The 14650-nt window shown below is 46.0% G+C and overlaps 1 protein-coding gene across 1 annotated transcript; it reads left to right on the top strand.

The window, feature by feature from the left end:
- The first annotated feature begins 285 nt into the window (after positions 1-285).
- On the top strand, positions 286-5171 carry APOLD1 (apolipoprotein L domain containing 1). The gene has a single exon (XM_049625081.1). The coding sequence runs from the start codon at positions 286-288 to the stop codon at positions 1024-1026; it is 741 nt and encodes a 246-aa protein (XP_049481038.1). The 3' UTR covers positions 1027-5171.
- Positions 5172-14650: the final 9479 nt, after the last annotated feature.

Consider the following 14650-nt stretch of genomic DNA (forward strand, 5'->3'; position numbering starts at 1 on the left):
CCTCACTGAGCTTACCTCTTATTTAACAGTTAATAAAGCCCACCCTTAGCGTTCCCCGGGGGGAGAGAAGCGGACGAGGGCATTGCATACGCGTTTTTAAGGTCCCGGGAACTGGGGTGCCTTGTCCCAGAGTACAGAACTGGTCCCTGCGCACCTGACCCACAGGACTCGCTGGAAAACGCCCCGCCCGTTCCCCCTCGCGTGGCAGTCGCTGCGGAGCCTCACTGGGGCGTGGGGGGAGCACCGAGACTCCGCGCTAACCGCGCGTCTGTGTCCCCGCAGGGCATGGAGAGGCCGGCGGCGCGGGAGCTGCAGGGCGCCGACGCGCTGCGCCGCTTCCAGGGGCTGCTGCTGGACCGCCGCGGCCGGCTGCACGGCCAGGTGCTGCGCCTGCGCGAGGTGGCCCGGCGCCTCGAGCGCCTCCGCCGGCGCTCCCTGGCGGCCAACGTGGCGGGCAGCTCGCTGAGCGCCGCGGGCGCCGTGGCCGCCATCGTGGGGCTCTCGCTCAGCCCGCTCACCCTGGGGGTCTCGCTGGTGGCGTCGGCCGTGGGGCTGGGGGTGGCCACCGCCGGAGGGGCCGTCACCATCACGTCCGACCTCTCCCTGATCTTCTGCAATTCCCGGGAGTTGCGCCGGGTGCAGGAGATCGCCGCCGCCTGCCAGGACCAGATGCGCGAGATCCTGAGCTGCCTGGAGTTCTTCTGCCGCTGCCAGGGCCGCGGGGACCGCCAGCTGCTGCAGTGCGGGCAGAACGCCTCCATCGCCCTCTACAACTCTGTCTACTTCATCGTCTTCTTCGGCTCACGTGGCTTCCTCATCCCCAGGCGGGCCGAGGGGGCCACCAAGGTTAGCCAGGCCGTGCTGAAGGCCAAGATTCAGAAACTGGCCGAGAGCCTGGAGTCCTGCACCGGGGCCCTGGACGAACTCAGCCAGCAGCTGGAGTCCAGAGTCCAGCTCTGCACGAAGGGCGGCCGTGGCCACGACCTCAAGATCTCTGCGGACCAGCCCGCGGGGCTGTTTTTCTGAGAACATCCTTTCCCCCTTGTGACCGAGGCCAGAAACCATCCCCATGGGATGCTCCAGATTTGTAGCTCCCTCAGGAAAACACCAAGTTGGATTAGGAGCTGAATTGAATGCAAAGGATGAGAAAAACTGTTCTTGAAATTGGGGGAAGGAGGGAGTCACAGACCTTCTTTCCCTAACACTAGGACATCCTGCCTGGGGCTGAATGCTAGGGACTTTTTACTTGCCATATCCTGTGGGACATGTGACCCGAAAATTATTTTTCCTTTATCAAAACGATTCAGTCTCCGCAACGGTGGGCGCTACTCTATTAAAGTTGTTTCAGGGTCCCTGCCACAGTGCAGGTGGTTTGAGCAGGTTGGGGAGGGTGCCATGCAGCCACCCTCTGGGTCCTCTCCAAGCCCCAGTAGGCTTTGAGGTCCTCAGAATGCCTGTGAGAGGAGACACTAGCTTTGAAACCTCTCTTTCAGAGTTTCTGAGTGTAAAAGAACTCCAGAATCCAGAGCAAATCACACCCCCTCTGAACGGGCAGGGCTCATGACCCAAGAGGGTCCTCTCCCACTGATGTGCCCTTCCTTCCCCTCTACTTGTACACATTCACAAATCCAGCCTGGGGCAGAGTGCATCTTCCTGGGTGGGGGAGGGAATCATATCCAGACCTCCAGATACTCTGGGAGAAAAACCAACTAAACGGTCCTCTAATTCCTGCCCCCTTGCAACAAGAAGCAGAGGCCGAGGAAGATGAAGTGTCTAACAGCTTCATTTACTGACATTCTGGTGTACAGAAGAGAGCAGTGGCTTGGAGTGAGACAGTGCTGGGTTTGTTACTGGCTCTGTTGCTGCTGTGTGACCTTGGTCAGTTCATTTCTCCGAGACTTGGCTTCCTGGTCTGTAGAACAGATGCTAAACCCTCACCCTGTTGCGAGGTATTAAGTGAGATTAAGGTGCCAAGGGCAGTGTCTGGCTCACGAAGTGCAGGCCCCTGGACTGGCAACGTTAGAATCACCTGGGAACTTGTTAGAAAGGCAAATTCTTGGACCCAACTGTCAACTTAAGGGATCCTAAACCGGAGGTGGGGCCCATCAACCTGTGTGTAAGCAAGCCCATGGGGCGGGGGGTGGGGGGAGTGATTCTGATACCTATTAAGGTTTGAAAATCACCGCAGCAGATACTGGTATCCGACCCCCTTGTGGACATTCATGAAGTTTTATGGCCTCTCTAGGGGCTCCGTGGTCTTCAGAGTCATTCACAGAAGGTCAAGGACAGACAGTGTCCCAAAAGCAAAAGAAAGAATGTGTTTGTGCGTGAGATACGTCAGTGCATCCTGGGGCAATTTCCCACCATGTGAAGTAAGGGATATAACATAATAACCCCTTTAGAGGGCAGTGTTGCCCAATCATTGTAGAAACTGGTACCCGAAGGACTGTGAACTTAATGCAAATTGACCTTTGTTACCTTCTGTGAAAACCGCAAGACCATGTATTGTGTTTTTAATTTATTTTAAGTTTGTTATTTAATTACCGTTTATTATTTGCATTTAATTTTATTTAATCATCACACCACATTTAGGAAGTAATAGGAATAGCAGACTTCTGAATGGGAGACTATGGACGCTCTTTTAAGGAGATGAGGTTGAGTTTGCCTTCGTCAGGTGGCTCATGAGCTGGGAAAAGCATCGCTCTCCTTGAATAAGTCTCTCTCCGTCAGAGGGGACTTTCATTCCCCAGCAAAGGTGGGAAGTTCTGAACAGAGAGATGGGGCCAAATTTAAGCTTATCAGTGGAGGTTTGACTTGCGGCTCTAGAAATGATGCAAGCATATTTATCCTGAAGGCAGTTGGCCAGCAAATAACACTTGATCTGAAAAGTGAACCTGTTTTATTCAGGGGAGAACCCCAATTTAGAGGCACGTGAAGGAAACACTCAGACCATGGGAAGTCTGATGTCCTGTGAAGTTATGTCTTAGGGATGACAGACAAAATAGCTTGTGTCATGGTGGCGATGTGTCATATTTTCACCTTGAGATCTGTAAGGAATCTGTAAGCTGTCTCTAAGAAAATACGTATAACTTTTTCAATTTCCATTCCTACAACTGTAATGCTAAAAAATATGTCGAAAAGTCTTTGGGACCACACATGCAATACTTGGCTGTGTTATTTAATTATTTAACATGCTTTAAATTTATCCAGTCTACCCCCATCTTTCCCAAATGATAGCCGAGTGTCTGAGGAACTGTACTTTCAGTGCTGGGGGAAGGGGTTAGTGGTTGTATATTTTTATTTTTACCACAAATTGCAATTGCTCTGTATCCTGGTTTCTTTTGAAGTTGGTACTGGTTTCTTTTTAAACTGGTGTCGTTTCTTAGGCTACCTTGCACAGATAGCTAGCATTGTAGATCACCAGAATGTGCTTTGCATTGTTGTTTGTGTTATATCACACAGGTACAACCACTCCCTAACTCCAGCTTTTGTTAAAGCTTAAGTTTGAGTTATAGTCTTCCAGTGGGTAGGTTGTTCCTTCCCTAAAAATAAACTGGGCATTTCAGGAAGCAGCAATAGCAAACTTTTCCTATCATTAGGGTACTTCCTATCACTAGGGGATATCAAAGTCATAAACTCCCAGTTATCATTTCAGTGGCCCTCTTTACACCTAAGGAAGAGTGTCTACTTTGCAACAACACTCCGCACATAATAGGAGCACAATAAATGCATTTGAATAATTTAATGAACTGTTTAGCTACATTAATAGGAATTTGTCGATAATGAAAGCTTATCCACCCTCTTATGTGTCTGTTATAAAGATTGGAGCCTCTACCAGGATTTAGTCAATTTCAGTTAAATGGATCCTAGAGATAAATTTTTATTTATTTCTTTTGTGGGAATGTGAATAAGGCTTTTCCTTAAGGCCTTCATTCTATAAACAAACAGATTGAAATGGTATGTTGTAAAAGGAAGAAGGGAGAGGAGTATTTGGATTATAAGTGTATTTCAGGAAAATGTCCGAGTTTGAAAAATAAAAATTTGGTACTCGGGTCTAAGTGTGACTGTTAGTTTCTTGGGTTTCTAATTGTTCGGATTGTTTTTTTTCCCCCACAAAAAAAGGAGGTTTATTTAGCTCTGCATTTCAAGGATTCAGTAAAACTATGTTTTACTCTCTAAAAAAAATGGTCCTTAGCAAATATTCTGATCTTAATCACTTTGATGCATTTGCCCTCAGTCACCTGTCATTTCCAAGATGGCAAATGTCAAAGTCGAAAGTATTTACTGAGAGAAAAAAGAGAAGAGTGCTGTAGAAGCCACCCTATATCAGATAAGTTAAAGTCAGTCAACTTGATATATTTCTCATTCAATACCTTAGTGTGAAAAGAAAGTAGAGGGAAGTGAGACATTGAGATAAAAACATTGCGCACAGATAAATGGGGATACAGTTCAATGCAGCGATTTCTGAATTCCACATTTTTTCCCACTGTAGCAAAATAAGTTCTTTCCTTTCATTGAAATAAATTACCCATTCCTCAGACTTCTTGACCTTTCTGTAACTAATTACCTAATCTCATGTCTGCCTGTGTATGAATTAATAACTTTGAAAAGGGGCAGATGTGTAATTATTTTCACTTAGAATATTCCATATCAAGCTGTATAATTTTTAAAAAGTAATCAACTCGTATTACAGGAATTTTCTTATTATCTAGAAGTCTCAGCAAGTTTCAAAGCCTTTGGACACAATTACAATCTGGGAAGTAATTGAAAAGAAACCTAGAATCAGCCAAATCAGCCTTCACAAAAGCCAAGCACTAGAAAAAGGCAGAAAGGAAGGGTGAGGGGCAGGATCTCTATGAGGAAGGCAAAACTGTCCCAGAAATTTCCAGGAGATTTTACCTTGCAAATAGCTGATCTTGACCATGGGAGGCCTGTTTTAGCTACAAATTTGCTGCTCCAAATATACCTAGGATTCTTTTGCAAAGAAGAAAAGGAGGCTGGACATCGAGTGAGAGGTCCAGCAATCTAAGCAAAGAGTCTGTAATGGTTGCTGCAATCTTTTGAGAACTTCTGTCCTGGAGGTGATCTCTGAGTGCCAGCCTCTGAGTCTCCACCTTGGAAACACCCCTGGGGCTGAATGTTGCGTTATTAATGACTGTGCAACCAAAAAAAAAAAAGTCTGTGTTGGTAGGATTGTTTGCAAAGGCCAGCCACAAGCTGGGATCCTATCTTTGCTGAAGCATATGGTGTTCCTGTCGTGACAAGTGTCTTTTTAGTTAATTGCAATAAATCTCTCCTTGTTGAGTTGACAGGAGGTTGGGATGTTGTTGCTTTTGGCTCCTGGCAAGCTCAAATGAGAGAAGGTAAATCCTGCTGTGGTCTGGAATAGGACCAAGAGTGAGCCCTAAGATCTGAATGTTCCTTTAGCAAACAGAGAGTTTTAAGGAGAGGGAAAATCATGCTGATGAAGCAAGACCCCTGTAGGGGCTATGAAGGAACATTAGGGACCCTCAGCACCCCTGATCCTGACTGGCATTAGCATTAGGTTGTGGGGAGAAGGTCTTCCAACGTGCCCCTGCCTGCACCGGTAAAGCTTGTCTATATGAAGCTATATCTGCAAAGGATGGAGTTTAATCCCATTTTGTATTTCCAGCGCAACCCCAGGGCTGGGAGTGCAGGCAGGCCCGTGACCTGATTTGCCCCAGAACCTTAGCAGTGACTCACAGCCGCGGCCTCTGCCTCCCAAGTACACGGGAGCAGTCAGCGTATGGCTCATTCCAGCATTCGTGTGGATGCAGTTGCCAAATTTACCAAAATTTTTGTAGATGGAGTCAGGCAAGGGTTGGTGATGTCTCAAATCTTTCTTTTAGGTTCAAATTTCTTTTTCCAGCCTCCCTGGTTGGCATGCAGACATTTATTCTGCCCTCACCTTGTTATTAAAACTGCACTCGTAGAGGCGCCTGGGTGGCTCAGTTGGTTGAGTGTCCGACTTCAGCTCAGGTTGACGAGTTCAAGCCCTATGTCGGGCTCTGTGCTGACAGCTCAGAGCCTGGAGCCTGCTTCAGATTCTGTGTCTCCCTCTCTCTCTGCCCCTCCCCTGCTAGCACTCTGTCTCTCTCTGTCTCAAAAGTAAATAAACATTAAAAAAAATTTTTTTTAATGCACTTGTGAAATGTCGTTGAAGAACCATACTTTCCTTAGTGCTTAACAAAATGACATTTAGATGATAAATAAAAATGTGGATATTTAATGATAACAGTAATAGCTAACATTTCTTGAAAACTTACTTGTTGTAAGTACAATTTGACAGGCATTATCACACTTACCATACAAAAATTTTACACAGTGTATGCAACGATTACCCCCATATTATTAGATAAAGAAAGTAAGGAAGTGGGAAGTCGTAGAGTTAGCAAGAGGTGGCCCAGGCTTTGAATCCTGGCAGCCTGACTACAGAATTAGGCTCTTTAGCACTTCCGGGAGTGACTGTATTCGTGAGATAGCTCACAATAATGACAACACTATTAACAACAGGGTGACAGATTCATTCATTCATCCAGAAAACACTTACTGAGTACTAACCTACCAACCTCCTGCCTCCTGTCATTTGTCAGCAACGGAGTCTGTGTTCTAGATCTTACAGTGCTAACAATCCAGTAAGCTAGGTAGGGTAATCTTATGCCATTAGGTTGATCAATAAGAAACTAAAATGTAGCTTTGCAAATGGCTAGTATTTGCAAAAAACAAAATCAAAAACGAAAACAAAAGCAAAAACAAAAACCAATGTATGATTTGAAAATGATCAAACTTCAGCTTAGATCATAAAAACTTGTGCATAGATATTTTGTAATGCTGTCCCAGATGTCCCAATCATGGCAAGATACTTGGGAACAAAACGTCTAGAAAGGAAGGACATGATTAATAAGAACTTTTTGCTAACTGCTGATGTGCCGGGAAGGCATCTTCAGAGACCACACAGACACGAATGAAGAAATGACTGGTTCAACAGGCTTTTCCAGCTCTTGTAGAAAAACCTCTGCAAATGAAACTTCTGGGGGTCATGCCACTGAAACCACCATAAAACCTGCTTGTTGGTTTTCTTCCCGTTAGGGGTATGTACTCAATTCCACTGCAGTTGTATGGCGTAAAACTACTGGAGGCTTGTGGGTGAGTAGATAGGTGTGAGTATAAATGAGATCTTAGGTATCATGAAACTATCCAAGATGATAATACTTTGTGGATGATTTGTGGTTGTTGTTTTAAGATTTTTTGAATTTTTTTATCCATTATTATTTTTTAACGTTTATTTAAGCATGACCTGAGCCGAAATCAAGAGTCAGACGTTTAACCTACGGAACCACCGAGGTGCCTCTAAGATTTTATTTTTTTAAGGAACCTCCATATCCAATGTGGGGCTTGAACTCACAGCCCCAAGACTAGGAGGGGGTGTGCTCTACTGACTGAGCCAGCCAGACACCCCCAGGATGACTTGTTTTTTAACATTGTTCCCTGAGATTTTGCATAGTAAACACTATTAATTGCTTTTTTAAATGTTTATTTATTCTTGAAAAAGAGAGAGAGAGAGAGAGAGCGAGGGAGGGGCAGAGAGAGAGGGAGACAAAGAATCCAAAGCAGGCTCCAGGCTCTGAGCTGTCAGCACAGAGCCTAACATAGGGCTCAAACTCATGGACTTCATCTGAAGTCAGACGTTTAACTGACTTAGCCACCCAGGCTCCCCAACACTATTAATTGTTGGACTTTCATTCTTTCTAACTTCTCTGTAGCATTTGACATTGTTGATTACCTAGTCTTAAAATATCCTTCTCTCTTGAATTCTGTGATGCTGGTCTTTCTTATTTGTCTCTCTGTTTAGCTTCCTTGATCGCTTTCTCCTCCATTCCTGAGATTCGAAGGTTCTCTGAGCCACAGACCTGCCTCTATCATAGAGGCTTTCACTGAGTCCTACATGTCTATTCCTAGCATATCACAGTCCTGGAGTGGATGTTGGTATGGATGAAACCAGTGACAAAGAATTCTTTTAGGGCAACTGAAATTGGTGTGTATTCCATGAGGTGCAAACAAAGGTGGAGGTCGTTGACGGAAGAAAACAGATTACAGGAGCGTGTGCAGAATTGAAAGCCCTAGCTGATTCCTCCTCATCAGAGTGCTGTACTTTGATGTCAGCCAGACATGGTTTTGCTCTTGACTGAACGTCTAAGAGCAATTTGTTTGTGTCTCTTACACAGACTTATCACATGGTGCCTTTTATTAGAGATATTTGTGCACACCTCAAGGCTCTTGAAGGACAGACACAGTATCTCAGGTAAGCTTCCCCAAGGCGTCTCTCCAGCTCCTGCTACAGGACATGCTCCATAAGCATTTACTGAATGAATGAACAAATGAACCAGTGCTCTTTGTCCTCATGGATTGGCTGGCATTGCTTCCCAGCACACCTAACGCTAAACATCTCCTCCCCCTCGGCAAAACTGGTGCAGTTTCACAACGCTTCCACGTCTGTCAAAGGTAGCAGTGGAATCCCAGGCGCCTACCTTGAAATCTCACTGTCTTTTTTTTTCTTTAAAATTTTTTTTAAATTTATTTTTGAGAGCGAGAGAGACAGACAGAGCATGAGTGGGGGAGGGGCAGAGAGAGAGAGAGAGAGAGAGAGGGAGACCCAGAATCTGAAGCAGGCTCCAGACTCTGAGCCGTCAGTACGGAGCCCGATGTGGGGCTCGAAATCGTGAATGAGATCATGACCTGAGCTGAAGTCAGACACTCAACTGACTGAGCCACCCAGGCACCCCTCACTTCATTTCTAAATCTTCCCCTTCCTTATTTCTATGATAAGGTTTTGCCAAAGGATTGCTTTCCTATTAAATGTCTCTCAACTCCATTTTGATCAATTCCACTGCTACGACGACTCATCTAGGCTTTTACCCTAACGCCTGCAACCATCTTCTATCTGGTTCTCCTGATTTGAGGTTCTTCCTGCTCAAATTCATGCTATACTCCAGTCTTTGATTCATTTACATGAATTACAGATTTTTCTCATATTCCAACCCAAGGGAATGTAACCTTAAAACTTGACTCTGAATTTGAGTATACATCCAGAAAGGTTTTGAGTTGCTGTGGTATTTGTTATGTTTTAACAGTATACTACGACTGGTGATACTGTGAAGGGCTAAGATGAACTTGATTCTGTGGTTTCAATGACAAAACAATGATGTAGTTTGGGGACTTTACGAGAAGAGCTGAATCAGGAAGAAAAGGTCCAAGAAGAGTGGTGGTGGGAGGAAGCCTGTGAGGGGGAGGAAGGAGGAAAGCAGAGAGAGAGGAGCCGGGATGGGCAGACTCAGGCCAGAACTAGGTGGATATCCTCCATGAAACTGCAGGCTTGGTGGTTTTGGGTTTTTTTTTTTTTTCTTTCAGTTTCATTGAGATATAATTGACAAACAGCCTCATTTAAGTTATATGATGAACTGACTTACATATATTGCAAAATTATTACTATAATGAGTTTAGTTAACCTCCATTATCTCATATAGACGCAAAAAAAAAAAAAAAACCCAGAAAATATTTTTCCTTGTGATGAGAACTTTTAGGATCTACTAATCTCTCAGCGACTTTCCAATATACTTTACAGCAATGTTACCTATAGTTGTCATATTGTACATTACATCCCTGTTACTTATTTATCTTATAACCAGAAGTTTGCACCTTTTGATTACTTTAATCCAATCCCCCTTCTCCTGCTCCTGCCTCTCTCGCGTGGTTTTTTAATTCCACATATAAGTGAGATCATACAGTGTTTGTGTTTCTGTTTGACTTATTTCGCTTAGCATAATGCCCTCAAGATCCATCCATGTTGTCACAAATTGCAATATTTTTTTCTTTTTTTATGGTAAATAGAATACTGTTGTGTATATATGTATATATATCACATACACAAACACCCCAAGCCCAGCCCTAGGTCACCACTGAATCATAAATCCGTGGTGCTGACCTCTGAAAGCTTTCCTCCCTAGAGTGGCCTCCTTTAAAAGGGGTGTTTCCTAAAGGGGAGAAGACTTCAGGTAGCACTTCTCACCTCTTTAGTATGACCAGCTCTTTGAGCTTTCTCCTGTAGCTGTTGATCCACATTGACCACCCAGGACAGCACTGGAGTGTGGAGTCTTTCACACCATTTCCTTTGGTGTGCAGGAGCTAGTAAGAGAGAGAGTTTTCCTCTCTACACCATGGTCAGGTTGGAGCTTGTCCCCACACCCTTGCCTTATAAGTGGAAGGATGTTGGGCTTCTCCTCTCCTCGCCAGGATGACCAATCTGGGCCCAGGGTAATATAATCTGTTTCCAGAAGCGCAATCTAATTTACTGCTTCTTTTACACACAAGCATACAACCTTTTCACTTGACAACGGCTGTTTTGTCGTTCCTCTTCCTTGTTCCCTCCCAGACACATGACACACCTATAGACAAGTAGATATTCATTCATTCAACAAGGTATTTATGGAGTGCTCACTATATGCTAGGTATTTTTCTGGGCGTGAGCACAGAGTTGTGAACAAAATAGCCAAATATCTCTTCTATCGTGGAATGTGGAACGTGTAGTCTAATGATGATAGGGAATGCAGACATAAGAAAAGAAGTAAATATCTAGTTTGTAAGATAGTGTGTATTTGTTTCCTATTGGGGCTGTAATGAATTGCTGCAGACTTAGTGGCTTAAAACCACCACATACGGGGCGCCTGGATGGCTCAGTTAGTTGGGCGGCCGACTTCAGCTCAGGTCATGATCTCACGGTCCGTGAGTTCAAGCCCCGCGTGGGGCTCTGTGCTGACCGCGCAGAGCCTGGATCCTGTTTCGGATTCTGTGTCTCCCTCTCTCTCTGACCCTCCCCCATTCATGCTCTGTCTCTCTCTGTCTCAAAAATCAATAAACGTTAAAAAAAAAAAAACAAACCACCACACACATTTATTTTCCTACAGTCAGAAGTCTGACACAGGCCTCTCTGGTCTAAAATAAAGTAGCTGGTGGGGCTAGGATTCTTTCTGGAGGCTCTAAGGGAGAATTGTTTTTTTTTTTTTTTTTTTTTTTTTGCCTTTTCTGTCTTCTAGAGGCTGCTGCATTCTTAAGCTGGGACCCTCTTCCTTCCTCTTCAAAGCCTGCAATGATGGGTTGAGTCCTTCTATTACATCATTCTGGATTCCCCTTCTGCCTTTTCTTCCACTTTCCTGGACCCTTGTGATTACACTGGGCCTACCTGGACAGTCTATCATAATCTCCCTATTTTTTTTAAATGTTTATTCATTTTTGAGAGAGAGAGAGAGAGAGAGAGAGAGAGCGTGAGTGGGAGAGGGGCAGAGAGAGAGAGTGAGACACAGAATCACAAGCGGGCTCCAGGCTCTGAGCTGTCAGCACAGAGCCCAACACGGGGCTCAAACTCATAAACTGTGAGATCATGACCTGAGCTGAAGTCTGATGCTTAACGACAGAGCCACCCAGGTGTCCCCTAATCTCCTATTTTAAGGTCAGCTGATTAGCCACCTTAATTCCATCTGCAATGTGATTCCCCCTTGCCAAGTAAGAGAATGTGTTCACAGATTCTGGAGATTAGGATGTGCACATCTTTGGGGGCCATTATTCTGCTTACTCTATGGCGATAAGTGCCATGGAGAAAAGCCAAGCAGGGACAGGGGAGACAGTGCAAGGGCAGGGGAGGTGCTGCAAGGCCTCAACGAGAAAGTCACATCTGAGTGAAGACCTGACGCTGGCGTGTGGGAGAGAGCCATGCGGGCACCCGAGGAAAGAGCACACCAGGCTGAGGTGACCAGAAAGGACAGAGCTTCTGAGGCAGAAGCAGGCTAGATGTGATTTGGGGAGGGAAGAAGCTCAGCGTGGCTGCAGTGGGGCAGGGAAGGGGAGCAGGTGGGCGATGAGTTCAGAGCCGAGTGGTAGGGCTCTGTGGACTGCTGGAGGACTGACTTGTACTCTGAGGGAGGTGGAAAGTCATTGGAAGTTTCTGAGCAGGGCAAGGATCTGATCAGACTTATGTTCTAAAAGGATCCCTTTGGTGCTACATTGAGAATTCCCTGCAGAGGGACGAGAGTAGAGGCAAGAAGACCAAATGGGAGGCTATTGCAATATGGCAGGTGGGAGATGTTGGTAGCTGGCAGTGGAGAAGAGTAGTAAGATTCTAGGTATATTATCGGGGTAGACCAACAGGATTTGCTGATAGTTGAGATGTGGGAAGTGGGAGACAGTAAGGACTTGGGCCTGAACGGTTGAGATGGGTGTCATTGCCATTTCCTCACCTGGGGACAGCTGTGGGTGGGGAGGAGTGGGATCAAGAGTGTTCCATTTTAGAGACGTCAAGTTTGACACACTGGAGACATTCAAGAAGAAAGACAAGTAGACAGTTGAATAAATGAGTCTGGAGCTTTAGGAGGGCTTAGACAAGAGTTATGAATGTAAGGATCCTTAGCAAATAGGTGACAGTTGAGCAATTAGGTTGGATAAGACACTTCAGGAGTGAGTTGACATAGACTATATAAGGAATAGCTCTAAGGACTCAGTTCAGGGCTTGCCAACCTTTAGAATGAGGGGTGCCTGGGTGGCTCAGTCGGTTAGGCATCCGACTCCTGATTTCAGCTCAGATCATGATCTCATGGTTTGTGAGATCGAGCCCCCCATCACCAGGCTCTGCTAACAGCACAGAGCCTGCTTGGGATTCTTTCTCTTCTCTCTCTCTGCCTCTGCCTCTCTCTCTCTCTCTCTCAAATCACATTAAAAAAAACTATTTAGAGTGAGGAGTTGGTGGGGATGAGGGAGAGCTAGCTAGGAAGATAGAAGGAGTGGTCATCAGGGCCGAAGAAAAACTTTGGAAGCCAAGTGAAAAGGATTTCTCGGGGAGGAGGGAGCCAAAGGTTTCTGGAGAATCAAGTAAAATGAAGAATAAGAATTGGGCATTGCGTTTAGCAGCATGGAGGTCACTCATGACCTTGACATGAGAACCATCTGTGGAAACAATGGGGACAAAAGACTTACTGAAGTGGATTTGAGAGACAGGATTGGAAACAGCATGTACAGACAACTCTCTTGAAGGGTGTTGCTGTCGAGGGGAACAGAGAAGTGGGCAGTAGCTAGAGGGGGATATGGGGTCATGAGAAATATTTTGTAAGACGAAGAGAAATCATAGTACGTGTGGTGTGTGCTGTGGGAATGATCCAGGAGAGAGGGAAAAAGTGATGGTGCGGGAGAGAAAATGGAGACTTTAGAGGAGTGTTCTTGAGAAAGTAAGAGGACGGGGTTTGGCCCAGGTGCACAGTAGGGTTTGGCCTTCACTCGTAGAGGCGCTGAGCGCACCTCCTCCAAACAAGAGGGAAGGCCGTGGGGCAGGCAGGTGATAAGGTTGGTGTGGGAACTCGTGGAAGGTCTCTTCATTTTTCCCCGAATAGGAAGCAAGGTCATCGGTTGAGACTAACAATTGGAGAGGGTGTATTGAATGGTTGGGAGGATGTCTAGGACAGCGGGACAGACAGCAGACAGACACAGGAAACATGCTAGGCTCACCAGGCCGCGTGCGGTGCCACTTACAGAGGGCGGCTGAGGAGCGTGTTTTAATTGTGTAGAATCGGGGAAGCGTGGTTTCTTCTCAGCAGTCCTGCCACTTAGGTTCTGAGGTGCAAACAATAGAGGCTCTTCCAGCCAATTTAGCAGAAAAGAAACTTATTGAACATATTAGGAAGCTCACAGAATCTCCAAAGGGGTGCAAGCGAGGCTTGGGGGTAATGCTGCCGGGAACAATGCTCAAACCTTGTGACGTCACCACACCAGCGGAAACTCCTCCGCAGCTGTCGCTAAGCTATGACACCTCAGACTGCATCTACGTGACCTGCACAGGCTGTTGACCCCAGGACCTCTGCCCTCCCCTTCCCCCCGCTGCCCCCTTAGCTGCCAATGCCAGGGACCACTTCCTTGCATTGCTCTGTTCTAAACTAAGCCCTGGCAGGGGTATTCCTGTTTGTAGAGACTGTGCCCTAGCAGTGAGGGAGGGTGGGCGAGTGAGGGTTTGGTTTCTATTTAAGGAGACAAATTGTACCTGGGTGGCTCAGTGGGTTAAGCTTCTGACTTTGGCTCAGGTCATGGTCTCACCGTTCATGATTTCAAGCCCCACATCCCACTCTGTGCTGACAGCTCAGAGCCTGGAGCCTGCTTCGAATTCTGTGTCTCCGGCTCTCTCTGCCCCTCCCCTACTCGCATTCTGTCTCTCTCAAAAGTAAATAAACATTAAAAAAAAAAAAAAAAGATGTTGGACTATCACTGGGATGAGAAATGTCCAGGATAGCAGTTAATGTTTTATTTTATGTTTGTTTCAAACATTTAGACATCAAACTCATTGTACTTAAATTCACATGCCTCTATTTAAAAGTGCGGCTGGAGGGGTGCCTGGGTGGCTCAGTCGGTTAAGCGTCTGACTTCAGCTCAAGTCATGATCTCGTGGCTCGTGAGTTGGAGCCCCGCTTTGGGCTCTGTGCTGACAGCTCGGAGCCTGGAGCCCACTTCGGATTCTGTGTCTCCCTCTCTCTCTGCCCCTCTGCCCCTCGCGCGCGCTCTCTCTCTCTCTCTCTCTAAAATAAATAAAAACAGGGGCGCC

The sequence above is a fragment of the Panthera uncia genome, chromosome B4 (genome assembly GCF_023721935.1).
Source record: "Panthera uncia isolate 11264 chromosome B4, Puncia_PCG_1.0, whole genome shotgun sequence".
Lineage (NCBI taxonomy): Eukaryota > Metazoa > Chordata > Mammalia > Carnivora > Felidae > Panthera > Panthera uncia.